Below are 27166 nucleotides of genomic sequence, written 5' to 3' on the forward strand. Positions count from 1 at the left end.
ACTTTTTTTTTATTTAAAGGCTGCGAAAGCGGGGGGTTTGGGAGGCGGCAGCCCCTCAACTGTACCTCCTAACCCCTGTACGTTTTAAGGTTCGAACTTTTGACTCAGCCTCTTTAACTCTTTAGAAAACGCAGTTTTTTTCAAATAATTTCTGCACGTTTCTGTACAGTTTATTACTTATTTAACTCTTTAGAAAACCTAGTTTTTTTCAAATAATATTATCAAAGAAGTGGAGACTTACCTGTAACCTGAAGGCCGACTGTGATATTCTTCTGGAGACGCCTGTTGAGCCGAATAATTTAATAGATAGGATTTAAAAAAGAAACTGAGTTTCTTTTTTAAACTTTAAATTCAATATATAACAAATTTCCCCTGACGGGGAATCGGACCCGAGTCTTCCGCCTGATAGTCAGGAGTAGCGACCAATGTACCACAGAGACAATTGTTAAATTATTTTTAGTCTATTGGATCTATTTATGACGCAAGCAAATCCCCACAAAACTTGATATTTGGCTTTTGGAAAACAGGGAAGGAGGGATCGGATTGAGCTGAAATTTCGAAGATAAATTTCCAGGCCCAAGGAAAGCTCATCCTCTAAATTTCAACCTGATCGGACAACGTTAAAGAGGGGCTGTGGTGGGAAAATTTAACATGGGCTCTTGTAGGAAAACGAAGTTTTTCGTAAATGTAAATTCGGGGGATAATTTTTTCGGTCTGAAAATATCAAAAGGCCCTAACAGGTCGAATTTCACTTCGAATGAGTCCTCATTCACCCAGATCCGTTGCCAACTGTGGCCTGTAGGCGTGGCTAATAAAAAAAGAAGAGAAATGAACATTAAGTGGCTATATCTGGTTTTTGGAAAACAGGGAAGGAGTGATCGGATTGAACTTAAATTTCGAGGATAAGATCCTGGACCCTAGGAAAGCTTAACCTCTTAATTTCAGCCCGATCGGACAATGTTAAAGGGGGGCTGTGGTGGTAAGGTCGAAACTTCCGGCCCAGTTCACCCCATGAAGATAAAGTCGGAAGAGGATGAAATTTTGCACGTTTCTTAGTTTGAGCTTGGGCTACAAAATGCGATCACCGCCGTCTCTATGCGACCTCTAGGACCGGAAATCACTTAACATTGTGATGGGTCGCCTCTTTAAAGAGGCACAAGTGTGCTTCCTTGATATTTATATAATTAAAATATTAATTTAATTAGAATATAATAATAGAATATTAGAATATAATATTAGAATATAACTTAATTAGAATATTAGAATAATATTAGAATAACAAAGAACTTAATTCAGTAACAGAGAAATTGATGTGGGAAGAGGACTAAGGCCGCGAATCTTCTTTATTATTATTATTATTATTATTTATTGGAACCCGTCATACATAAAAGGAAAAGACAGAGCAATAAGCAAAAAAAGCAATACACATAAACTTTGGAGTTATACATGTGGTTTTTAGTGGCAAAAGCTGGAACTAAGATCTAAATCAGCTCTTAGAACAAATTACACAAAACGAGAAAGAAAAACTCAATTATAAACTGCTCTCTAGGTACGCGACATGTTTCTTTTTTTAGGCTCCTAAATACTGAACAAACATAAATTATATGAACATCAATGCATCAAGCCGCAATAGGTAAAAAAAATAACCCAAATAATCATCAGTGAATTAAAAAAGATATACAGTAGATAATCATATCAACTAGTGTAAATATGACAAGAAAGGTAAAACCAATTAAACGAACCAATCCCCGACGCAAGCATAAAACTGAACACTTTACACGACTAATAAGATGTTGTAAGCACTCCCTGTTTGTGAAATTTTTTAGTTTGATAATTAGGGAGATACGGAGCAAAGAAATTCGCAAGATTTGTCCTCTTCTTGTAGAAAACTGAAATTGAAGCACAAATTCAACGAACATAGTGAACTGCTGTCAGTGAGGTAACTAACACAGTTTTCACAGATTGGTCATTTCAAGCATTAAGATTCGGTTCTAGAACCTGCAATATGGCGTTGTTGAAAACGGAGATAAAATGTTACGAAACTGAGTATAGTAGTAACTTAACAGGAATAGAAATTTGAATGGTACAAGATAAGCGAAACTTTGCTGACGTTATCGAATATTCGGAACAAAAATGACCAACTACTCATAGGAAAAGTTACCTATTTTGAGTATTCAGGGCGTTACATTTTGGATAATTCAGTCACTGAAGAGACACTAGATGTCAGTCCAGAGAACTCGTCGCTAGGTGTCATGCCGAATGCTAACTTGTTGATGTCAGGCCTATCCTGCTAGCAGGATTGTGACATCTTAACATCGCAATGACCTGGAAAACCAATGTCTCCCCTTCTTCCCCTCTTTTCCCCCTCATAATTGTTCAGGGGACAGAGTAACCGAGATTCTGATGAAAGATTTGGCTTCTACGATAAAAATTACATCGGAAATCATCATGACTTGGATCAATCCGAACACTTCTGGATTTTGTGAAATTTCCCCTGGTTCCCCCGTTTTTCCCCTGCCACGGATTTTCCCATGGGGGAATTTTGGTGGGCTTTTAGTATGTTATTATGTGATTTTTCTGCATTTTTTGATGTAAAAATCATTTTTGTTGCAATTTGTTTGAGGTTGGGCCTTTTTTTAGGTATTTTTACTGGGCTATTTTACAATGAGAGAAGGAGGCGATACCCAAGCTCTTGTCTGTTGTGATTTTTGTTCGTTTCAAGCTTGATTTGGATAGTCAATTTAAGTTTCAGTGGTTTTAAGATTTATTTATTCATTCACATTAATATATATTGTATGTTTGTTTGCATTGATTCTTTATTTAATTTCTGTTCATTTTGAATTTCATTTATGCTTCAGTAGCAAAATATGGTACTTATCAAGATACCAGTAGTCACGGTTCGAGAAAAGCAAAGCTGAGATAGCCGTTACCCGGTACTTATACGAGACGCTGTATAAAGATAGGCATTACAAATGGTTTCTCACTCCGAGAACTATATTTAAGATTTAAGTTTTTTGGGGGTTTAGGGGGATTAAAAGGTAACTAGGTTGGGTTAGGTTATGTTACGTATTTAATATTTACTATGCTTTACCCCCCGCCCCTAATGCGCAAATACATAGCCCAAATTTGTTTCTGGACTATTATATTTTCATCATATTTTGTTTATTTCATTAGCATTAACGAAACTTCACTTCTCGCGTGACTACTGGTATCTTGAAAAGTACCTCAAATATTTTTTTTGTTTCGTTCTAAGCTCCATTTTCATATTCAATTTAAGCATTAATGCATTAAGATTTATTTATTCATTTATATCAGTACTTGTTGTATGTTTCTTTTTGCTATGATTGTTTATTTAATTTCCGTTGGTTTTGGGTTTCATTCATTCTTTAATAGTAATTTCTGGTCGTTTTGAGTTTGAATTTTAACAGGCATTTGTATCTACTGATCTTAAGTTTAAAATGGCCTTTACTTTTCTTTGAAAAACCACTTTTTTGGAAAGTTTTTTTTAATTAATTTTTGTTCGTTTTTGATTGCAAAAAGTTTCAAGTTTTTAAAATTCCTTAGTTCAAAATCATACTTTCTTTTTCAAAATCAAATGTTCGTCAAAGCATCAAAACTAGTATCAAAGTAACAATATCAGAGTAAAAAAATAACAAAGTAAAGAAAGCATCAAAGTAAACAATATGCTAAAGTAACAATATCAAAGTAAAAAAATAAAAAAGTAAAGAAAGCATCAAAGTAAACAAGGTACTAAAGTAACAATAAGTAACTTGCATAACTTATAGCCCTTGCACCGTAAATCGAAGTTGCCACGTAAATCACTAAATCCAAGTATTAAAGTGAACAAAGTGTCAAAGTAACAATAAGCAAGTTTTTGATTGCAAAAAGTTTCAAGTTTTTAAAATTCCTTAGTTCAAAATCATACTTTCTTTTTCAAAATCAAATGTTCGTCAAAGCATCAAAACTAGTATCAAAGTAACAATATCAGAGTAAAAAAATAACAAAGTAAAGAAAGCATCAAAGTAAACAAGCTACTAAAGTAACAATATCAAAGAAAAAAAATAACAAAGTAAAGAAAGCATCAAAGTAAACAAGGTACTAAAGAAACAATAAGCAACTTGCATAACTTAGAGCCCTTGCACTGTAAACCGAAGTTGCCACGTAAATCACTAAATCCAAGTATTAAAGTAAACAAAGTGTCAAAGTAACAATAAGCAAGTTCTGTAACTCAGAGCCATTTCCCCGGTGTTGGGGATGAAGGGATCAACCCCGAAAGCATAGTTATTTGGCCTTTGAAGTTTTTTTAAACGAAACGGCAATCTCTAAATTTTGATCGGATGCCCTTTGAAAAAGTGGGGCGTGGACTAATTGTCCATCGATTACTTTTGACTCTTAAAACAACTAGAAGTTTCAATTTCTGATCAAATGAGCCCCCTCCAAAGTTGATACGACCATTCCTTCCACAAAAACCTTACATCCTAATAATAGGCAACTTACATAAGTTACAATCCTTGCCCCTCGGGCTATGGAGGATTTCTCAACCCCCCTAAGTTATAGTAATTTGAATTTTGGACTATTTTGAACAAAATGGCTATTTCAAAATTTTGATAAAATTTTTGATGATACATTTGGGGGAAAAGGCACTATGGGGGGATTAATGCTAAGGGGTGGGTGGGACTGGCGGTGCACAACCTTCCCGTAGCGGCCCTGTTTTCACTAATCTTAGTGCACAACTAAAAAACAATAAAACATCAAAACCTTTTTGCCTTTTTGACCTTTAGTTTTCTATTGTCTAAAGTGTCGTAAAAAGAAAAAAAAACTAATTACATTATTAACTCTACATAAGAGATAACCACTCACAAGCAGTAGGCTATATAGAGCTATCCTCCAATTTGCGCTGCAAATGTGAGCATATTATGGGTAACCCTCTAAACATTATACGACCACCTCTTTCATAAGAACCTTATATGCCCCCGCAGCATAAGTTACAGCCCTTCCTCCGAGCTCTGGGGGGGGGGTGGTGGTATTTTGACCCCGAAGTTTTGTTATCTGATCGTTGGACTACTTCAAACAAACTAGCAATCTCAAAATTTTGATCGGATGCATTTGGGAAAAAAGGGTGTGTGTTTTTGTTATCCGATCATTCGACTACTTCAACAAACTATCAATCTCAAAATTGTGATCGGATGCATGTGGTAAAAAAGTGTGTGTGTGGGTGGGGGGGGGGTAGATGCCCTACGATTCCTTTCGACTCATAAAAAGGTAACTAGAACTATCAATTTCTAATCAAATGAGCCACTTCTGCATGTTATACGCCCTCTCCTTACATAAAAACCTTATATTCCCCGGGGCATAACTCAAAACACTTGTCCCTGAGCTCTTGAGGTCTGTGCCAACCTCGGAGTTTTTATTATCTGATGTTTGAACTATTTTAACAAAATGACCATCTCAAAACTTTTATCTGCATGTTATACGCCCTCTCCTTACATAAAAACCTTATATTCCCCGGGGCATAACTTAAAACACTTGTCCCTGATCTCTTGGGGTCTGTGCCAACCTCGGAGTTTTTATTATCTGATGTTTGAACTATTTTAACAAAATGACCATCTCAAAACTTTTATCGGATGGGTTTCTGGAAAAAGGGCGTGGGGGTGCTAATTGCCCTTCAATCTCTTTTGACTCTTTAAAAGTGAACTAGAAATTTGAATTTTCAATCAAATGAGCCCTCTATGGAGTTTAGACGAGTATCTTTTGTATAATAATTATATATGCCCCTAAAGCATAACTTACAACCCCTGTCCTCGGGTTCTGGGGTTTGTGTTGACCTCGTAGTTTCAATATCTGACGTTTGAAATATTTTTTTTTTCAAAATGATAATCTCAAAATTTTTATTGGATGGGTTTGGGAAAAAAGGCGTGGTGGGGGAGGGGCTAGCTGCCCTACAATCGCTTTTGACTCTTTAAAAGTGAACTAGAACTTTCAATTTTCATTCAAATGAGCCCTCTCTGGAGTTCAAACGAGTATAGCTTCTATAATAACTATATATGCCCCCAAAGCATAACTTACAACCCCTGTCCTCGGGTCATGTGGGGCTGTGTCGACCCCGTAGTTTCATTATCTGACGTTTGAAATATTTTTTCTTCAAAATGATAATCTCAAAATTTTCATTTGATGAGTTTGGGGAAAAAGGCGTGGAGGGGGAGGGGCTAGCTGCCCTCCAATCTCTTTTGACTCGGAAAAAGTGAACTAGAACTTTCAATTTCCAATTAAATGAGCCCTCTCTGAAGTTTATACGTGCATCCTCAAAATGATAATCTCAAAATTTTCATTTGATGAGTTTGGGGAAAAAGGCATGGAGGGGGAGGGGCTAGCTGCCCTCCAATCTCTTTTGACTCGGAAAAAGTGAACTAGAACTTTCAATTTCCAATTAAATGAGCCCTCTCTGAAGTTTATACGTGCATCCACCAAACGGGTTATTTGTCAAACGGGTTGCGGGTTCGCAACCCGTTTGACAAATAAGGAAACAAAAGAATCAAATTGCCCGTGCGCTACTGCCAAAGAAATTCTTGAAGACTTAGAAAAGGAAAGCACAAGCAGAGAGGTGCTTACGTTTCAAAGCTATGGTTATGCAAGTAATATGTCAGGTATTCGACATGGTGTCCAGGCACACATATGAGCCGATCGGGAAAGAATGCACCCCTTCACTTTATTTTTACTCGATTCGTTTTTAAATTCGATATATATAATTCCTTTCTTTAATTTGTTCCTTTGCAATTGAGATTGATCATTCAACTCACGTAATTTACGATGCTTGAAACTGACATGTGGGTCCCTTGGATGGGCGTCACTCTCTTTAGCACCCAGAGCTCATAATCTACTAGCCACGTAACCTGTTATAAAACGTAACTGCGAACTTGCCGCCATGCAAGTAACTGGTACTAGTTGCTACTAATGAGGTTTACACCCATTCTTTCAAGTCCGTAAAACCGCTGCATTTGCCGATTGAGATCAGTATTTCCATGTTCTTCATTTAACCAAGGACAAATTTTGGCGCCATCCGTAAAACCAGGGCATGCGTGGGTAAAAGTACTGTATTTACAGACCAAAGATTTTGATAGATGTAACGTTATTATTTTCATCTTCTTTATTTAGTGGAATGGAAAATTGTGTTGCTCTCAGTAAAATCACTGAACTATTCGGTACTACAACTACTTTTACCGACCGATATCAAAATTATGGCACACGTCATGTCAGTATTTTACAAAAGGAATAGACTGCTACGTGGTTAAATATTAAATACTGTTTTGCGTTTCTACTTTATTGGCGTGTGTGAATTCTTTCGGGTCAGAAAAAGGAGGCTGTATGGGCCATGGGTTCTTACAGTGCACAAGGTACTGCTTTTAGCAAAGAAATTTACAAGAAATTAAAGTTGGCTGATTTTAATTAACAATGTAAATTTTTATTAATACAACATGGGCAACTGACAACAGTGTTAATAATACCGTTAAAGTATAGTTATAAATTTAAGTTCTGTGCCTTCAGCTAGTGTGTATTAACATTGACCAGTGAGTTATTGCAAATAAGTTACCAGAAAATCGTTTGCCTGTTAATCAATACATAATCTTGATTGAAATATCATGTTCTATAAAAAGTAATATTAACTGCTAGAAAATGTGTCAGTTATAAAAGCTCAAAACACTTGCAGATTTTCCTTTCAGCTACACAAAATTGCTTCTGGAAATGCCAATATTGTTGAAAAAGTTGAACACGACAACAACAGAAATTCAGTTACCTTACGATTTCCTTGCTGTGACTAACTTGGAAGATCTCTGGAGTGATTATGGCATTAATTTGAGAAACGATTTGATTGAGGTTAGTATTATAGGCATAAGTTAGAACTTCTTGTGTAATTTTTACTAGGGGGGTATTGAGATTGTTACCCTTCAGAATTTAAAATACATATCAAAAATCCAAAAATGGGGTGATATGTTTATATTTGTTCATAGCATTTTTCACCAACTGTGAATTCTTGTCTGCCCCTCCCTACAGTTGTGTTATGGCTTTATTTATTTCATTTCATTTGACCATTTGCCCTCACAAAGTAAACTATTGGCCAAAAAATACATCACCATTGCATCACCTAAGTGCTCCACGGCCCTTATGGCTTTTAGGAAGATGTAGCTAAAAACAACAATGCAAGAGAGGTAAAAAAAAAACCTGTCACCTCTATCCTTGTATATAGTGAAAAACAAAAACGTCAATGTAAATTGTATTTTAGGTTTCTTGAACGTAGTTATGTTAATCTACTTTCCTGTTATCGCACGTTATTGCAATTTTCTATTGTTGTATATATGTGTATTATTGCTATGTATTTTGCATCATTCACTTACATATTTTACCTTTATTTTAGTGCTACATGGGTCGAAATCGGTCTTGTGAAGATTCAGGCTCATGGGCGAGAGTATATACTGTCTTTGGATCATGTTTCAGTTATAAAACAGGTATCACTTTGCTTTATTTACCAAAAAAGTAATAAAGACAGCTTGTATGGTGAGATCAAAACAAGCAGAAAGTAGTATCTACAAGAAGGTCAAAGACGCTCCAATACAAAAAGCGTTGAAGTAATTTGAAGGAAAAATCAGAAGCCCAAGAAATTGTGAAAAGTCAGCTTTGATCACAATCAAACAGTATTTATGAAGTATGGCACTGGGGCTCAATTGTAGTTTACATTCAATTGTTTGCTTCATATTTGCAATTGACAACCATAGAAATTCTTAGATTCTATTCTTTGTGACGAAATTTACTTTTCATTCACACATTTAATGTACATGTTACCGTGAATGCTCGAAATTCCTTTTTCTCTACTTGGATTCAATTAGATTTGCGAGTCAGCCTTTTCAGTCTTATACAGGCTATGATAGTAAAAGTTAAACTTAGGTTAGATTATGTTAGTTTAGCTAAGGTCAGTCTAGATTAGGTTAAGTTAAATTTGGTTCTAAATATCAGAACTGGGTTAAAAGCCCAACCTAAACTGACTTAACCTAACATCACCTAATCTATTCTAACCTAACCTGTCATCATCAAACCTTGCATTAAATTGAAAAAGGTGACTGGTAACGCTGACTAAATCAAAAGAGAAAAAACGTATTTTGGACATTCACAGGTGAATGTCGACATTCACCAATTTGCGGATATTCACGGTAACATGCATACAAAATTTCTTTAGCCACGCTGCCTTTCCATTTACAATTAAAATGAAATAACAATTATACCTGTTTTACTATTTCTTACTTCGTCTCTGTTGTAATTAAATGTATGTCAAGAAAGTTTTTTTTAAGGGATAGAGATTGAAAGATTTAAAGTGGCATCCTTTGTATTATCTGCTTTTATTTCAGCTCATTTTTTAAAATATCTGATTTAAAAAAGAGCATTACGATAGTCGAGTTTTACGATAGTCGATATGCCGTAAAATGTTATCATTATCATGCTCTCCCATCTCATGTTTGAGTCATGTTATTACAGAAGGCTAACTTGTAAATCAAATGAAAGTAAAAGGGTCTTTTGACTGGGGAAGGGGGTAGGGTGTTGGAACCTAATTTAGGGTGTGCGCCACCTAATTTCGCCGGTGATCGTATTAGTGTGAGCAAGTTCGCAGAAAAGTTTCAAAATCGGGTATTACAATCCTAGTTTCCGAAGCTTCAAACATCCCTCCTAATAGTTCTGTTTTACCTCCCCTTTGAAAGAAAGCATAAGACTATGTATCTCCCGCTAAAAACGTAAAACAATTCAGTGAAACATGAGACCACAATAAAAACCACTTAACATAAATAGTTAGTAAGGATTTTCCATTGCCTATTCAGGACTCAGGTTTCTGTTTTCAATTAAATAAAAAAAAAGTTTTTTTTCAGCTGAAAGTAAGGAGCAACATTAAAACTCAAAACAAATAGAAATTATTACGTATATGAAGGGTGCTGCTCCATTCTCAACACTTCCCTTTTTATTCTAAAGTTTTTTAGCACTTCTAAATAAGCTTCTTATTTTTCTAATTAAACGACCCTTGTGTCTCTGGAATTTTTCTTAAGAATTGGGACGCAATTCAAACTTTAGCGTAAACAACGAGGGGTTGAAGAGGGGGAGCCACCTTCATATAATTTCTGTTAGTTTTATGTTTTAATGTTGTTCCTTACTTTCAGTTGAAAAAACTTTTTTTTTTATTAAATTTCTGATCGTTTTTTTAAATAATGCCAGAAAATCTGGCTCTGCCTCCATAGAAAATTACCCCTTCCCACAGAATTGCCCTCTGGACAATGCAATCCCAATAAAAATTTACCCCGGACAATTAGGGGCAGGAAAGGGGCCTAGTTGGCCTCACATCATTTTGGTCACTTAAAAAAGAACACTAGAACTTTTAATTTCTGTTTGAATGAGCCCTCTCTCCCATTATTCTAGGGCCACTGGGTCGATACGATCATCCCTAGGGAAAAACAAAAAAAAAATAAACACGCATCCGTGGTCTTTCTTCTGGCAAAAAAATACAAAATTTCACATTTTTACAGATAGGAGGTTGAAACCTCTACATGAACGTTCTCTGATACGCTGAATCATGACGGTGAGATTTTCATTAAAATTCTTTGATTTTTAAGGGGTTAAGGTGTTTCCCCTTTTTTTAAAAAATAAGGCAAATTGTCTCAGGCTCGTAGCATTTTATGGGTAACACCAAACTTAATGAAACTTTTATATTTGGAATCAGCGTAATAAGCTAATTCTTTTGATATATCTATTGGTATTAAAATTTCATTTTTTAAAGTTTTGGTTACTATTGAGCCGTGTTGCTCCTTACTTATAGTTCGTTACCCCAAACTGTTTGAAAATATTAGCACGTCGAAAGCTTTTAATGAGAGTCTAGTATGTTTTAAAGACGTTTGCTACAAAATAAACGAATGATAGTTGAATACACAGAAATTACGCTATTTGTCAATGGGCTACAATCCCGACATCTCTCCTTACGACAAAATGATTTTTTAATCTCTAGAAATATCACACATTTTCAAACTTACCTTTTACTAGGGACTAGAATAACGATTGAAGGATTAAGAGTTGCTAATTTCTTCAAAATAAAGCAATTTCAATGTGTTTTAATTTGAAGCTCTCGTGGTCTATCGAATTGGAGAGCGGGGGGAAAGAATGGTTGCATTTCTTAAATGTCACTCCCTTTGTTTTATAAAGTGCAGTTTTATTAGATTGTATTGTACGATTGAGGACCTTTTACTTCTTGCAATCTTTACCAATAGAAGCCGGAGTCTTATACGGGATTAAACAATAATAACAAAAAAAAATCTACTGAAAGTAAGGAGCAACGTTAAAACTTAAAACTAACAGAAATTATTCCGTATATTAGGGAGACTACCCCCCCCTGCTTCTTAGTCCCTCAATCTTTATGCTAAAGTCTAAAAAGTTCTTTAAAAATAGTTCTCATTCAAGTTCTATCGCCATAGGTTTTAGGCGATACCGGTTCCAGTGGTGTGATTTTTGTTTCAGTCTGATACCATCTTTTAAGGGTGGCAAGCTATTTTTCAAAATTCCCATAAATTTGATTTTGAAATAACATTTTACAATTTAGACTAATTGAGATGATAGTTATTATTGCTGAACCAACTGCAGATTGCAATTTTTTTCAGTGGCTATGAGCGATAAAGAGAGATTACTTAATTTAGTTTTTCAATAGGATTAACATGTCTTTTGCCAGCGCTGTTAGGAAGAGCCTTTGCAATTTAATAAGTTAAGCAGTTATAGATAAAATATTTTATTCCGGAAAACACAATTTAGCCCACCTAACAATGGAATAGAAGCCTTGCCCGTTATCAAGTCGAGGGCAAGCAATCCACGCCTTCAACCAAAACCTGGCTTGGTTTTTAACTTCTTTGAGCTTGAGATCACATTTCTTAAAGGTCTTACGGGTGTTAAGTCACACGTGAATCAACGGAACAGCCAATATTTCAGCTGGTTTAACTGATGAAATAATATTTTTACTTTAAGCATATAACTGATCTCGGGCATTACTGACAAAATTACCAGTGCCAAGAAGATGGAAAGACAAGAAAGCGAGAGTTCGGAAATGGGATCAATTTGTATCACTTACATCTTGCATGTCTAGAAGTGAGATTAGGAAATGAGATTAGGTTGGAAGGCCTAGTTTTGAGAGTCAATGAAAGCACGCATCCCAACGACTGCAAGGGGGTGATTTTTCAAATGAATCTATTGATCTAAAATAAGAAGCAGGCTAGCATGAGAATCCAAAAGGGGATGCTAACAGGTGATACTTTCCTGTAGTGATTAAAGGGATAAGGAACTTTAAAATTTATTGTTATTAATTGTTTGACATGAGATAGACAAGGACAGGTTAGGGTATGTATTGAAGTTGGTGAGGGGTTACGTAAGCGTCTTTTCGTAAATGATTTCACTAGCCAGTTCCGACCCCATATTTGAAATTTAATGGCAATCATTAACCTTATCGTTTCTTTGGAAGGTATATCTGAGGATACTGCTTTATTCCTCATATTTTCTTTAGTTTTTTATCCCAAGCTCCATTTAAAGTGCGGGAGAGGTTACATCGGCTTAAAACAGCGAGTTCTACTTCTACTGGGAAAAATTATAAAAAGTAGCTAAGCATCCCTAGACATTTTGCATCCCCAGTACCTATTGCAGGTAAACATGACGTCAATGATAATATTTTTTTTATATTTATTGTGTTTGTATTACACACATTTTTTCATTTTTTGTTTCGTTTTTGCTAAGGGTACTCATATCAAAATACTTACCATAGAATTTGGGAGGGGTTTATTTGAGTTGAAACAGCTATTTCTACTTCTACTACCAAAATTAATCGAAAACCAGCTAGGCTTTCATCACCATTTTTAATCCCCAGTCCCTATTGCAGCCAAACTTGGCGTCAATGTTATTATTGTTATTTTTTGTTTCGTTTTTGCTAAGAGTAATCATATCAAACCGCTGGTCCTAGCATTTCGGAAAAGATTACATCGAGTTAAAACAGTGATTTCTACTCCTACTGCCCAAAATAATCAAGAACCATCTAGACTTCCATCGTCATTTTCGTCCCCAGTACCTATTGCAGCCAAAAATGGTGTCAATACTATTATTGTTTCTTATTTGTTTTTGTTTGTATTACACACGTTTTTTTTCATTCTCTGCTAAAGGTAATCATATCAGAGTGCAGGCCATAGAATTTTGGGAGGGGTTACTTCGAGTTGAAACAAAGAGTTCTACTTCTACTACCCAAAATAATCAAAAACCAGCTAGGCTTCCATCGCCACTTTTGGCCCTAGGACCTATTATAGCCAAACATGGCGTCAATACTATTATTGTTTTTTATTTGTTTTTGTTTTTATTACGCATGTTTATTTATTTTCATTTTTTTTTTCTAAGAGAAATCAAATCAAACTACTGGCCGTAAAGTTCTTGGAGGGGTTACGAGTTGAAACATAGAGTTCTACTTCTACTCCAAAAAATACTGAAAAACCGAGAGTCTCCCTTGCCGTTTTTCATCCCCTAAACCTATTGCAGCCAAACATAGCGTCAATGTTATTATTTTTTGCATTTGTTTTTGTTTTGCACGTTTATTGTTTTTTCTTGGTTTATTTTGCCTTTTGCTAAGGGTAATCATATCAAACTACAGCGTTTCTTCCTATAAAAAATAACCGTATAAACTATATAAACTAAAATTGACTTTTTAAATTTATTCGAAAATTTCCAACAACGTTTCTTCCGACAAAAAACAACCGAATAAACTAAAATTGACCGTATAAACTTAAGCAAAATTCACATAAAGTTTCTTCTGACAGATAATCATCGTATGAAGCCTATAAACTAATATTGACCGTATAAACTTAAACAATAATTCCCAATAACGTTTCACTGACAAAAAATGATTGTATAAACCGTATAAATTAAAATCGATAGGTTACACTTAAACGAAAATTCCCAACGGCGTTTCTTCTTATGGCTCGTGGCACTCTGTGGCTGGCCCATGGTACCCTGTGGTACCTGTCATCATCACTTAAGCGTTTTCAGACGCTGAAATATCCTGACAAATTTTTTATCTGACCAGTGAGACTTACAATTTCATTGTTAGATCGCGATGCTCCATGACATTTCACGACCAGTTACAGTCTGTGGCTGGCCCATGATACCCTGTCGCACATATTATAATTCTCAAGGCATTTTCCGACCTTTCCTTAAAAAAATGATGCTTTAACTCCAATGGTTTGTTATCGAAATCCATCCTTCTCGTGATACTCCTAGGCAGTTCACGCCACCATGGCACTAAGAGGCTGGCCCATGGCACCTTTTGACAAATATTATCATTCCTAAGGCATTTTCAGATATTTCTTTGATAAAAATTATGCTTTACCTCCAAAGGTTTATTTTTGCAAGCCATCATCCTGGTGATACTCCAAGGCAGTTCACGTCACCGTGGCACTATGTGGCTGTTCCCTGGCATCGTTTAGAAATTTTCACGGAGACAGCCCTTTTTACGCCAGGACTAAGCCTCCCTGATTGCACGGCAAATATTTCACACAAACAGACGATCAGACGGTCAGACGAAAAGGCACACAGGGAGAGAAAAAAACAAATACGCATACACAGAGACAAACATGGAGACAGATGGTCAGACAGACAGGCAAGCACAGAGAGAGAGAGACACATATACTCAAACATAGACACACACAGAGCCAGAAGGTCGCACACACAAAGAGACATTGAAACACACAGAGAGACACACAGAGAGACACACAGAGAGACAAACAAACAGACTGTCAGACATACAGGCACAGAGAGAGAAGGGGAGACAGAACACCGCACGAACTCACAAAGACAGACATGTAGACAGACAAATAGACCGTCAGACACTGAGGAACAGAGAGACAGACACACACACAAAACACACAAAGACAGACAGAAACACAAAGACATTTCTCTTCCCCCCCTCTCTCTCTCTTCTCTCTCTCTCTCTCTCTCTCTCTCTCTCTCTCTCTCTCTCTCTCTCTCTCTCTCTCTCTCTCTCTCTCTGTGTGTGCCTGTGTTTGATCGTCTGTTTGTCAGTGTGACATGTGTGCTGTGTAATCATGGAGGTCTAGTCCTGTTTAAAAAGGGGCTGTCTCCATGAAAAGTTCCAAACGGTGCCACGGACCAGCCACATAGTGTCAGGATAGCGTGAACTGCTTTGGAGTATTATAAGGGTTTTGGCTTGCGAAAAAAAACTATTGGGTTTAAAACATCCTTTTCGTCAAGAAAATGTCTGAAAAATCCCTAGAAATTATAATATGTATCACAGGGTGCCATGGAGCTGCCACATAGTGCCACAGTGGCATTAACTGTCTTGGAGCATCTCGAGCCATCAGGTGGATGGCTCGAGAAAAAATATGGGAGTTATAGCACCATTTTTATCTATAAAATGTCCAAAAATGCCTTAGGAGGGATTTTATGTGACACAGGGTACTATGGGTCAGCCAAAAAGTGCTAAGAGCCGTGAAATGCCATGGATAATCACGATCTAACAATGAAATGGTGAATGTGAGAGGGGCCTAGCTGGTTTTGACTATTTTTGGGAATAGAAGTATAGCTCGATGTTACAACTTGAAGTGGATACAATGTTTGCCTACAACAGGTATAGGGGATGAAAAATGGTAATGGTAGCGTAGCTAGTTTTTGATTATTTTTGGCAGCAGAAGTAGAACTCGCTGTTTCAACTCGAAGAAACCCCTCCCGTGCTTTATATGGAGTCTTGGAAAATACTAAAGAAAAATATGGGGAATGAAACAGGATTATCATAAACATCTTTCATATTGACAAGGTAGTTTGAATTTCTATATCTGAACATGCAATTGAAACAAAGAAGTGACTCCTGAGAACTTATCGATCCGAGCAAAAATCCACTGAATTCTCCGAATGGGAAACAGACGTCATTGATATTATTTGCATTGAATGCATTTCTAAGAACTTAATGATAACAACGACTTGATGGCTCAGTTTGCTGAGGCGTCTTTCCGTTGGAATTCTCGGGTCTCATGTTCGATTCTCGATTCAAAAGACAAAGACTTTTGATGGCAGGCTCTAAGGGTTCCCTGAAGCAAAATATGTCTTGCGTAAGCAGATTGGGAAATGCCCCTTGAGGAAAAATACTGAACAAAAAAAAATCTCGAAAAGTGTCTTGAGGAAAAAAATCTTGAAGAAAGTGTCTTGAAGAAAAACATTTAGATTAAAAAATTTTGAAGAAAAAACAACAACACCTGCTTCTTGAAGAAGATCCTGAGGTTTTTTCCGAGTAAGCCTGTAGGTTCTTAAACATTTGCATAAGTAAACAATAACATAATCTAAGCAAAACAGTTGCTATGCCTTGAGATTGTTACTTTCTTTCTGGTAATTTCTTGGTGTCATTCTGACAACACGCATAGCGTGATGATTTGTCATGGTTGCTAGGTAAACAATAAAATATCCTGAACTATTACGTAGCAACCTGTGCGCGTAATAGAAGAACAATGAATTCTTCTATTCTGCGTCTTCAAGAAAAATTGCTATGCCTTGAGATAGTTATTCTGGTTCTGGTAATTTCCTGGCACAATTTCGAGAACACGCATAGCGTGATGATTTGACATGGTGGCTAGGACGTTACAAATCAATGATGAATAACACCTACATCTTGCTCATAGGGCTCAGGGGCTGGATCTGGTTGCTTGGGCATGCAAAGCGGCCGGATCCGTTGCTAGGGTGCGCGCTGCGGCTGGATCCAAAAATTCTCCACTACTTACGTTATTGAACTAAACCTTTCAGGGTATGTTGTGGCAGATTTTGAACAATCCAGAAGGCGATATGTGTATGCTAGTTTTACTACTACTACGATTGCTGTAACTAATGACACTAAGGGCATTAAGGTGAAAATTTTAGGAAAAGGATAGAGGGAGTTTCAATTCAACGAAAAAACTATATGTATGCAGTTTTGGGGTTTCACCCCTATTTCTTTTCTTTTCAAATAAAATGTCAAATAGTGTTGTCTGGTTTCTTTTCTTTAATTACGTTTGCCCATAGGATAACTGTCAATCATAATTTAAACTCTCGTTGCTACACCAGATTTTCTAAATAAGCAAGCTTTGAAGTTAAATTCTATTTTGTCTTCCGGGTCTGGGCCATTAAAAGATAATATTATTCAAAGAAAGCCAGGGATTTGAACTTTTATTTAGCTGATTGGTTGGGGGAAATCTAAGGTCCACCCCTACGAAAAGTGCTCTTGTACAGAAGTCATGTTTTAAGAGTTTGTTTTGATATATGTGTTTTGCGCTCTTTGTGGAAAATTATAAGTAGCATGTTTTCTACAGCCGTGTAGACTATTTTTCCTGGAACCCAGACAGGGTAGGAAAAGAGTCTCTGAGACATACCCTCATTTTTATATCGACAGGGGAAGGGGGGTCCGTTTATCCTCCAAGGAGATAGCTAGAGATATTAGGGGTGATCCAGGTTGGGGCACACTTGGCCAAGAGTTTGGCCATTTGACCGTTCGATCGCGTTACCATACCATGGACCAGGGTATACCGTAAAAAGGGTACTAATATACTGTATATTTAAGGAACAGTAGTGGTGACCACGGGCATTGCATTGCAATATTTGGTGCCAGCGATGCTTCCCCTTCAGTAAGTGGTGTAGCAGGATATTTGCACCAAAATCTGGTGGCTGCCGTGGTTGCCAGTATCAACAGTGGTGGCAGCAACTGATAGTAAAAGAATCCACGTTTTCCAAAAAGACGATTTAATACAGCCTACACAGTACATATAAAAAGTTGTCGCATGAAAATCTGAATAGGGGATGCCTAGTTAGAATAAATCAAGCTGTAGGGATTATTATATTACGAAACTACGGGTGAATTTAGCCTAAAAGTTATAGACTATAAAAACACTACGAAAATCTGAATGGGCATAGCCTAGTTAGACTATAATAAAAAAAATTGCCAACCAATATATCACGCAACTAATTAGCTCGTGAACTCGTCGGCAAACTGAGACGTAATAATTTTTACGAAAAGACCGGAAATGACATTGAAAAAAGGATTTTCATTTAGATTGAATTAATAATTGATGTTAGCCGAATTTTGAAATAATGTCTTGCTCAAACATATTGAATACTGACAAATTTCTGTGTAGAATCGAAATTATCTGTCGGAAAGATAGCGATAAAGAAATATTGGAAAAATTAGCGAAATAATGTAGCGCGGAATGGAATCTGAATGGAATTTCAGATGGAATAGGCAGTTTTGAAAAAGCAAATGAGGCCATTGCAGAAAAAGTGCAAAGTTATAAGGAGGTTGTTGAAAGAACTGAAGGACATCGGTCATTAATTCTTCAAGGATTGCGTTTGCTAAAAAAAAATAAGTTACACAGAAAATTTGTCTGTAAACCTGAAGAGCGTATTCGGGATATAGAAATTGATTTAAATTTGACTTGCATCTCTACTCTGGAGGAAGATATTGCTCTCGAGGAGTAGGAGGAGGTACGGAAAAAAGAGAAACAAACCTACGAAGAGGTAAACAAGAAGTTTAACGAAATACAATTGGAAATTATTGGAATTATAGGAAATTAGAGCAGGAAAAATATATACCTCTACTAAAATAAATAACACCAAATTGATCTTTTGGAAGTTTTTTCAGAAAACAGAAAACTTCAGAACACTTATACTGAATTTGAGACGCTAACAAGTACATATCACAATGAAGCACTGATTGTACCAGAAAAAAATGAAACAAAATGTACTCTACGTGCTGTTCCTCGTAAAGTTCGGGAACTTTTAGTACAAAATGAAAAAAACTAACGTCGGAATTCAATTCCCATTTGATGATAATTTATTTAATATTATGGCAAGAGAAAAGAAAACTAAAAACTAGAAAAGAAATATTAAAAGGAATTACAATAAACAAATGCAGTCAAAGGTGGTGGATACTGGAGTCCAATTCAGATTTAACGATGATTTATTATTTTGTATGAATGACAAAATTGAGAAAAGTGAAACAGGAAAAAGGAAATGCTAACAAAAGAAAAATTTTTCGGATGCAGCCTGCAGTGACGAGAAAAAAAATTAGATGGGTTGTGCCTTGCTAACATAAATAAAATGAATAATAGGGGAGATCAAGAGGTACAAGACCCACCTGGAAATTTAAAAACCTACAATAAGACGAAAAGGCTTAGGAGGGAAGGAGACAGCTGACCTATTAAGAGACACTACAGATAATCATGAAAGAGAATCGACTTGTCAACAACGGGTTACGGAAAGATTGAGAGGTACTGAATTTCGGGTTGTATTGAAGAAATTTGGGAAAGAATCTGAGATTAATCTTATAAACTCAAACAAGGTTTGTCTTTTATGAGGGGGAGGAATCCCTTGGGAAAGATTCCTGCGGGAAGACGTAAAAGATGGCTATTTTCCTCAATAGACAACTGGTTGGTCAGTTGTGACCCTGTTACCAAGATTTTTCCTCTCCGATCTGGAGTCCTTGGGGGATAATCTCTCACAGTAACTTCATATATCACCCAAACCTTTGTCCAGTAACCCTTTTTATAGTTTTTACTCTTTATGGGAATCGACAATTATTTCCAGCAAACCTTATACGGTATCCAAATTTCATCTTCAATTAGTATCAACGCCTATTCTTCATTTGATTATCCCAGGGGAGGGAACCTAGAATGAACTTATTAATGATTCGCTCAACCTTTTAGCTGATTTCTCTGTACCCCTATCGTCTTCAAAGGCCTCTCTATTTTCGGCTTTGGATTATTTCAAATTATACCAAGGGGCAATTCGCGTTTTAGTTGAGAGGTGGTGTTGTTTCCACCAATGGAGAATAAGATGCTAGCTAAGCCAATTTTTCATGATGACTGGCATCAGCAGATGTGTCATAACCCGATTCTACGCTCTTTCACAACTTTGTATATGTACTGACAATAGGCTACTGTGTAGGCTATATTAAATCGTCTTTTTGGAAAACGTGGATTCTTTTACTATCAGTTGCTGTCACCACTGTTAGTAATGGTAGCACGGCAGCCACCAGATATTGGTGCGAAGATCCTGTTACACCACTTACTAGAGGGGAAGCTTCGCTGGCACCAAATATTGCAATGCAATGCCCGTGGTCACCACTACTGTTCCTTAAATCTAGAGTATATTAGTACCCTTTTTACGGTATACTCTGCTCCATGGTATGGTAACGGGATCGAACTGTCAAATGGCCAAACCCTTGGCCAAGTGTGCCCCAACCTGGGTCACCACTAATATCTCTAGCTATCTCCTTGGAGGATAAGCGGACCCCCCTGTCGATATAAAAATGACGATATGTCTCAAAAACTCTTTTCCTACCCTGTCTGGGTTCCAGGAAAAATAGTCTACACGGCTGTAGAAAACATCTTACTTATAATTTTCCACAAAGGGCGCAAAACACATATATCAGAACAAACTCTTAAAACATGACTTCTATACAAGAGCACATTTCGTAGGGGTTTACCTTAGATTTCCCCCAACCAATCAGCTAAATAACAGTTCAAATCCCTGGCTTCCTTTGAATAATATTATTTTTCAATGGCCCAGACCCAGAAGCTGATTTCTCTGTACCCCTATCGTCTTCAAAGGCCTCTGCATTTTCGGCGTTGGATTATTTCAAATTATCCCAAGGGGCAGTTCGCGTTTTAGCTGAGAGGTGGTGTTGTTTCCACCAATGGAGAATACGATGCTAGTTCAAACAATTTTTCATGATGACTGGCATTAGCAAATGCGTCAGAACCCGATTCTACGCTCTTTCAAATGTAAATTCACGAGGGCGAGAAATTTTGTTTCTCATGCTAAGCACGACTAGGTTCTGCTAATCTGGTGGACTTCAATTTTTCAAAACCTCATTCGGACGCCCACACAATCTAGACCATGGTGGTTCTGCAGTAAAGTGTGGATGGTGACAGATCCAGAGCGAAACAGTAGAAGCAGTAGCACCGACGCTGGGGAATAAAGAAGACAAATGGATTTTGTAAAGTTGAAGTTCAGTGGTTATGTTTGTAAAGGTGGACCAGCGTGGCTTTTGGGAGGTTATTTATTTTACGGAAGGAGGTATTGGGTTTTCACCCCTGTTTCTCTTCTTTTCAGATAAAGGACCTGGTTTCTTTTTTGTAATTATATTTGCCTATGGGATAATTTTCGACCATAAGTTAAACTCTCGCTGCTAAGCTAGATTCTTTTGCAATAAGTAAGCTTTGAAGTTAAATTCTATTTTTATCTTCCGGGTACGGGCAATGAAAGACAATACTATTCAAAAGAAGCTAGGGATTTGAACTTTTATTTGGCTGATTGGTTGGGGCAAATCTAAGGTCTACCCCAACGGAAAGTGCTCTTGTATAGAATTCCTGTTTTAGTAGTTGGTTAGTATTGAGAGGCTGCACTGCAACCCCGCTTAGGAAGTTTGTTTTGATATATATGTTGTGTGCCCTTTTTGGAAGAATACAAGTAAGCTATTTTCAAGAGCCGTGTAGACTATTTTTCCAAGTGAAAAAGTGTTCAAGTGAACGGCCGCCGCAGCCCGTTCTTCCAAATCACGACTGGAGTGCGCCAAGGATGTGCAGTTGCCCCAGAGCTCTTTAATGTCATCATAGACTACGTTATGACAAGGACTACTTCACGTCTCAGCTTTAGACTCAAGTTTGGAGATCGTGTGATTACAGATACTGATTTTGCCAATGACTTGGCCATTCTGACGGACTCCATGGAGCAGATGCTGGAAGCGTTTCGAATCCTACGAGAAGAGGCTGCAAAAGTAGGACTGCAGATAAACTGGACTAAAACGAAAATTATGGCCATTGACCCATCCTCTCCTGCTGCCAATCCTTCAGTTAGCCTAGATAGCACCACTAGCATTGAAGTTGTCCAAAGGTTCACCTACCTGGGCTCCATAATTTCTTCAGATGGCTCGCTTCTTTCTGAACTACAAGCGAGAATATCCAAAGCGTCTTCTGCCATGGGCAGACTGAACCGTCACCTCTGACGAAAACCGAACATCAGTCGCACAATCGAAGCTGCGGATTTTCAACGCCCTCGTCGGCTCTGTGATGCTCTATGGAGCTGAGACGTGGCAAGCTTCAGCCGCAACCCTCAAGGCAATTGATGTCTTTCAGTCGAAGAGCCTGAGGAGGATCGAAGGTCTACGATGGTTCGACTTTGTCAGCAATGAGAAGCTGCTGCAGCTCACCAAGCAGTCTCGGTTTTCGACCCAAGCAGCCGAGCGAACACTACGATGGTTCGGACACCTACTGCGAATGCCTCCACACATACCTGCGAAAACAATCCATGACTTCGACCCTGTCAAAGCCGGTTGGAAGCGACCTCGCGGCCGACCGAAGAAACGATGGTCTGACAGCCTGTCCGAGTTCTTGGCGATGGCAAATATCAGGTTGAGCGATGTGCAAACGCTTGCCATGGACCGAAGTGGATGGAGGAGGCAGACGTCACTCCCTACGCCAAGCAGCGCCCGGCAGGAGACATAAGTCAAGTAAGTCAAGTGTAGACTGTTTTTCCAGAAACTCAGACAGGATAGGAAAAGAGTTCGCGAGACATCCCGTCATTTATTATATCGACAGGGGGTCCATTTACCCTCCAAGGAGGTAGCTAGAGATATTAGTGCTGATCCAGGCTGGGGCACCCTTGGCCTAGAGTTTGGCCATTTTCCCATTTGATCACGTTACCTTACCATGGAACTGGGTATACCGCAAAAAGATCACTAATATACTCTATATTTACAGAACCATAGTGGTGACCTCAGGTAATCCCTTATAATATTTGGCGCCATCGAGGCTTGCCCTCCAGTAAGTGGTGTACCACCATTTTCGCGTCAATATCTGGTGGCATTCTTGGCTACCAGTACGAACATGCAGGTTTTCAAAGGGGGCAATATCATAGGCAGCGATATCATAAATAGCAACATCATAGAAACTTTTAAAAGAGAAAATCAGGTTAGAAATTAAAATTTTAGTGCTCTTTTTAAGAGTCAAAAGTGACTGGAGGGCAAGTAGCCCTCCTCCCAAGCCAATTAATTTTCAAAGACGTCAAATCAAAATTTTTAGATAACCATAGTTATGCTTGGCAATTTAAAAAGCTTTGTTTTAAGTATAATCAGCTTTTACAAAAGTATAATAAAAGTTATCAAGATATCTTGAATGATATTTTACGGTAACTTGTTGAAGGAATTCGGTTTATTTTCCCGGTTGTTGAGGGTTGGATTGCGACATTTGTGGTAAAGATTAAGGTGTAATATTCGGAATTTAATTCCTAGAATTTGAGTGAAAGTGAAATTGTTCCGGGTGGAGGACTAGTGTTAGTTATTTATTTGTATTTAAATTGGTTGAAGGTTCGGCTCTCAGTGCTATTTGAAGGTTGGTTAAGAATGTTTGAAAAAAATTTTCTGGGGTATATATTCTTATTTTTTGTATATTTTGGATTTTGTTTATGTTTATTCCATAGATGTCACTACATAGGGGTATGCCAGATTATGGCATGGCCCGCTCATATTGCCTGGTTAATGAAATTTAAGCGCCGAAACCCATTTAGGCAATGAGTTTTCATCTGATGAGCCCCGATATGTGGTGATCACATTGGGAATATAATGTTTTTGAAGATTTAAGGTGCTATAGCTTGGTTTTGGAACATTGACGTATGCTTATTGATGCTGATTTTGCTCTATTTTGGACTTGATTTTAGGATTGTCGGATTGGATACACTGTTTGTCCTGGGGAACTGGATGGATGAGTAGGGTCTAGATCTTGTTCAAGTGCTCATTTATTTCAGTTACTAAAGTAGGAAGACAGTTTTTTTTTTTTTTTTTTTTTTTTTTTTTTTTTTTTTAGCCAGGTAATTACCGTAATACACTATATGATTTCAGGTTGGATCTAGAGCTGGTGGAATAATTGTTAAAAAAATTTCCCCGACAGACCTTAATCCTGATCCAGGGTTTAACCTGAGACGGATCATTGTTCTGGGAAATCTTTTTGTTTTTGGTTTTGGGTTGTTTTTTGGTGTTATGGCTAATGGAAATATGCTTGATTTTTGGATATGATTTGGATTTTGCTTTGTTTGTCGTTTTTGGTTTTTTACCTTGTTCTTAATGATAAATTCGAATGCTAGTAAGATTCAAAGCGGTCTACCGGATATTAGTAGGTGTACTGGTCGTTGTTTTCTCTGCCGAGACTATTTCACCCCTAGGGCTATGGTACAAAGCACTTTATATAATAAAAAGTTTAAATGTTTATTTATAATTGTAAAATGTTTAAATGTTATAAATAATTGTAAAACAAATTACATAATAAAAAATTATTACAGGTGATTTAACAATAATTAAGCAAATTGAATTGTAGAATATAATGAAAATGGGGGCTAAATTCCGTCTTTCAAATCATCTAAAACCCTTGAATCTGCTTAGGAGGTTAAATAATAATCTCAAAATATTTATTGCTAATTGGTGCAAAAAAAGAGAAAATTAATAAAAATAGTTTTCAGAATTTGAAAAATTTAATCATTAATAAGGTTAGAAATAAGATATATAAGAGGACAAATAAGCATGATAATGATGTAGTTTTTTATAATTCTGAGATAAAACAAGCAATTGATAATATAAACAGGGATTTTGTAATTGTACCTATTGATAAAGCGAATAATAATTTTGCAATAATTTGTCAGAAGCTTTATTGTGATGTTTTAACAAAGCAGCTTAGTACAACAAATACATATGAAAAGGTTCAAGATGTTAATAATAGTCTTTTGATTGGAATAGAGGATATACTTTTTAAAAAATTTAATATTAAGGTTAATGATAATGATAAAAATTTTCCGTTTTTATATTGGACGGCAAAATTTCATAAAAATCCCCGAAACCACGCTTTATTGCTGGTGCAGCAAGGTGCTTGACCAGAGTTGCGGCTACAGACTTGTCGTGTATTTTAGGAGAAATTAAAAATAAGTTTGAGGCATATTGCTCGGGAATTGAAAAATTTTCTAAGTTTAATCCATATTGGAGCTTTATAACTCGCTGCAAGTAATAGACTCTCTTGCTTTAGTTTCAGTCAAAAGAGTGGACTCGTTTGATTTCACTACAGTATATACAAATTTACCCATTAATTTAGTATTTATAAATTTAAAAAAGATTATTAAGAAAGGTTTTCTTTTGTCTAATTTGCCGTTTTTAAAAATTGATGCGTATAATATAATACTTTATATAATAAAAAGTTTAAATGTTTATTTCGGGGTAGGGTAAATTGTAAAACAAATAATATCATTTATCTGTTGGAGTGTAAAATGTGTGGCTTACAATATGTGGGGGAAAGTATTAATAACATATAGGAGAGATTTTCGGGGCACAAAAGCACAATTAAGGGTAAAAAAACGAATAACTATCTAGTACAACATTGTAATAATGGTACCTGTGCTTTAACTGATTTAACCGTTACGATTTTAGAAAATTTGGAATTAAGTAATCGAACTAAAGAAGAGAAAAATATAAATTTACGTAAACGTGAAGACTATTTTGATCCATACCCTCGGTACTGCTTATCCGTTCGGGTTGAATGATCGAGTAGCTAAATATGGAGACATGTCTAATGTTGTTGTTAATTGTATAAATGGTTTAATGGATCATCCTTCTTTTAATCATCCCGTTAAACGTAAAAATCGATCAAGAAGGCATAGGAAAAATAATAGAAAAAATAATATAGATTTAGATATCTATTTGAAAGATTTGTGCAAACTATTTGAGTCTAATGGTATGGCTAGCATAATAAAATGTTGAAATACGTTATCAAAAAAATAATTTAATAAAATTATTTTGGAATATAAATAATAAAACACCATGCAACTCAAAAATTTTACTGATTTATGATACAGTATGTATTCTAGCTAGAACTAAAGGTATTTCAAAAGATAAAAAGTCAGATAAGACTGTTAATAAGGAGAAGAGATTATATCTACCTATAACTTTTATAAGTAAACAAATAGAGGATGTAAATTTACCTGGAATTTTAAACCAGGCTGATGTGAAACAGGCCTTTCCTAGTAATTTGAAGTATAAGAATAATCCGATTATAATATATAAATTTTCAAAAATGATAGGAAAAATGATTTTTAATTATAATTTAATACTTAGGAATTTTGACACGGATAGTAATTGGAAACCTATTTGTAAGTGTGACCAATTATTATCGTTTGTTAATCCAACTTACGAACATATTATTACAGGTGATTTAACAATAATTAAGCAAATTGAATTGCAGAATATAATGAAAATGGGGGCTAAATTCCGTCTTTCAAATCATCTAAAACCCTCGAATCTGCTTAGGGGGTTAAATAATAATCTCAAAATATTTATTGCTAATTGGTGCAAAAAAAGAGAAAATTAATAAAAATAGTTTTCAGAATTGGAAAAATTTAATTATTAATAAGGTTAGAAATAAGATATATAAGAGGACAAATAAGCATGATAATGATGTAGTTTTTTATAATTCTAATATAAAACAAGCAATTGATAATATAAACAGGGATTTTGTAATTGTACCTATTGATAAAGCGAATAATAATTTTGCAATAATTTGTCAGAAGCTTTATTGTGATGTTTTAACAAAGCAGCTTAGTACAACAAATACATATAAAAAGGTTCAAGATGTTAGTAATAGTATATTGATCGGAATAGAGGATATACTTTTTAAGAAATTTAATATGAAGGTTAATGATAATGATACAAATTTTCCGTTTTTGTATGGACGGCAAAATTTCCTAAAAATCCCCCGAAACCACGCTTTATTGCGGGTGCAGCAAGGTGCTTGACCAGAGTTGCGGCTACAGACTTGTCGTGTATTTTAGGAGAAATTAAAAATAAATTTGAAGCATATTGCTCGGGAATTAAAAAATTTTCTAAGTTTAATCCATACTGGAGCGTTAATAATTCGCTGCAAGTAATAGACTCTCTTGCTTTGGTTTCAGCCAAAAGAGTGGACTCGTTTGATTTCACTACATTATATACAAATTTACCCATTAATTTAGTATTTATAAATTTAAAAATGATTATTAAGAAAGCTTTTCTTTTGTCTAATTT

General features: G+C 36.3%; 1 protein-coding gene across 1 annotated transcript in view; it reads left to right on the forward strand.

The window, feature by feature from the left end:
* Positions 1 to 27166, forward strand: part of LOC148956575 (uncharacterized) — a 91473-nt gene that overhangs the window by 18444 nt on the left and 45863 nt on the right. Inside the window, exons 4-6 of the mRNA XM_089091244.1 lie at positions 7719 to 7872; positions 8411 to 8501; positions 9169 to 9200. Of these exons, the coding sequence (XP_088947370.1) occupies positions 7719 to 7872; positions 8411 to 8501; positions 9169 to 9200 (277 nt within the window). The remainder of the gene's footprint in view (positions 1 to 7718; positions 7873 to 8410; positions 8502 to 9168; positions 9201 to 27166) is intronic.

Source organism: Artemia sp. Qi Xiang Cuo, chromosome 1, assembly GCF_049724085.1.
Source record: "Artemia sp. Qi Xiang Cuo chromosome 1, ASM4972408v1, whole genome shotgun sequence".
In the NCBI taxonomy this organism is placed as follows: domain Eukaryota; kingdom Metazoa; phylum Arthropoda; class Branchiopoda; order Anostraca; family Artemiidae; genus Artemia; species Artemia sp. Qi Xiang Cuo.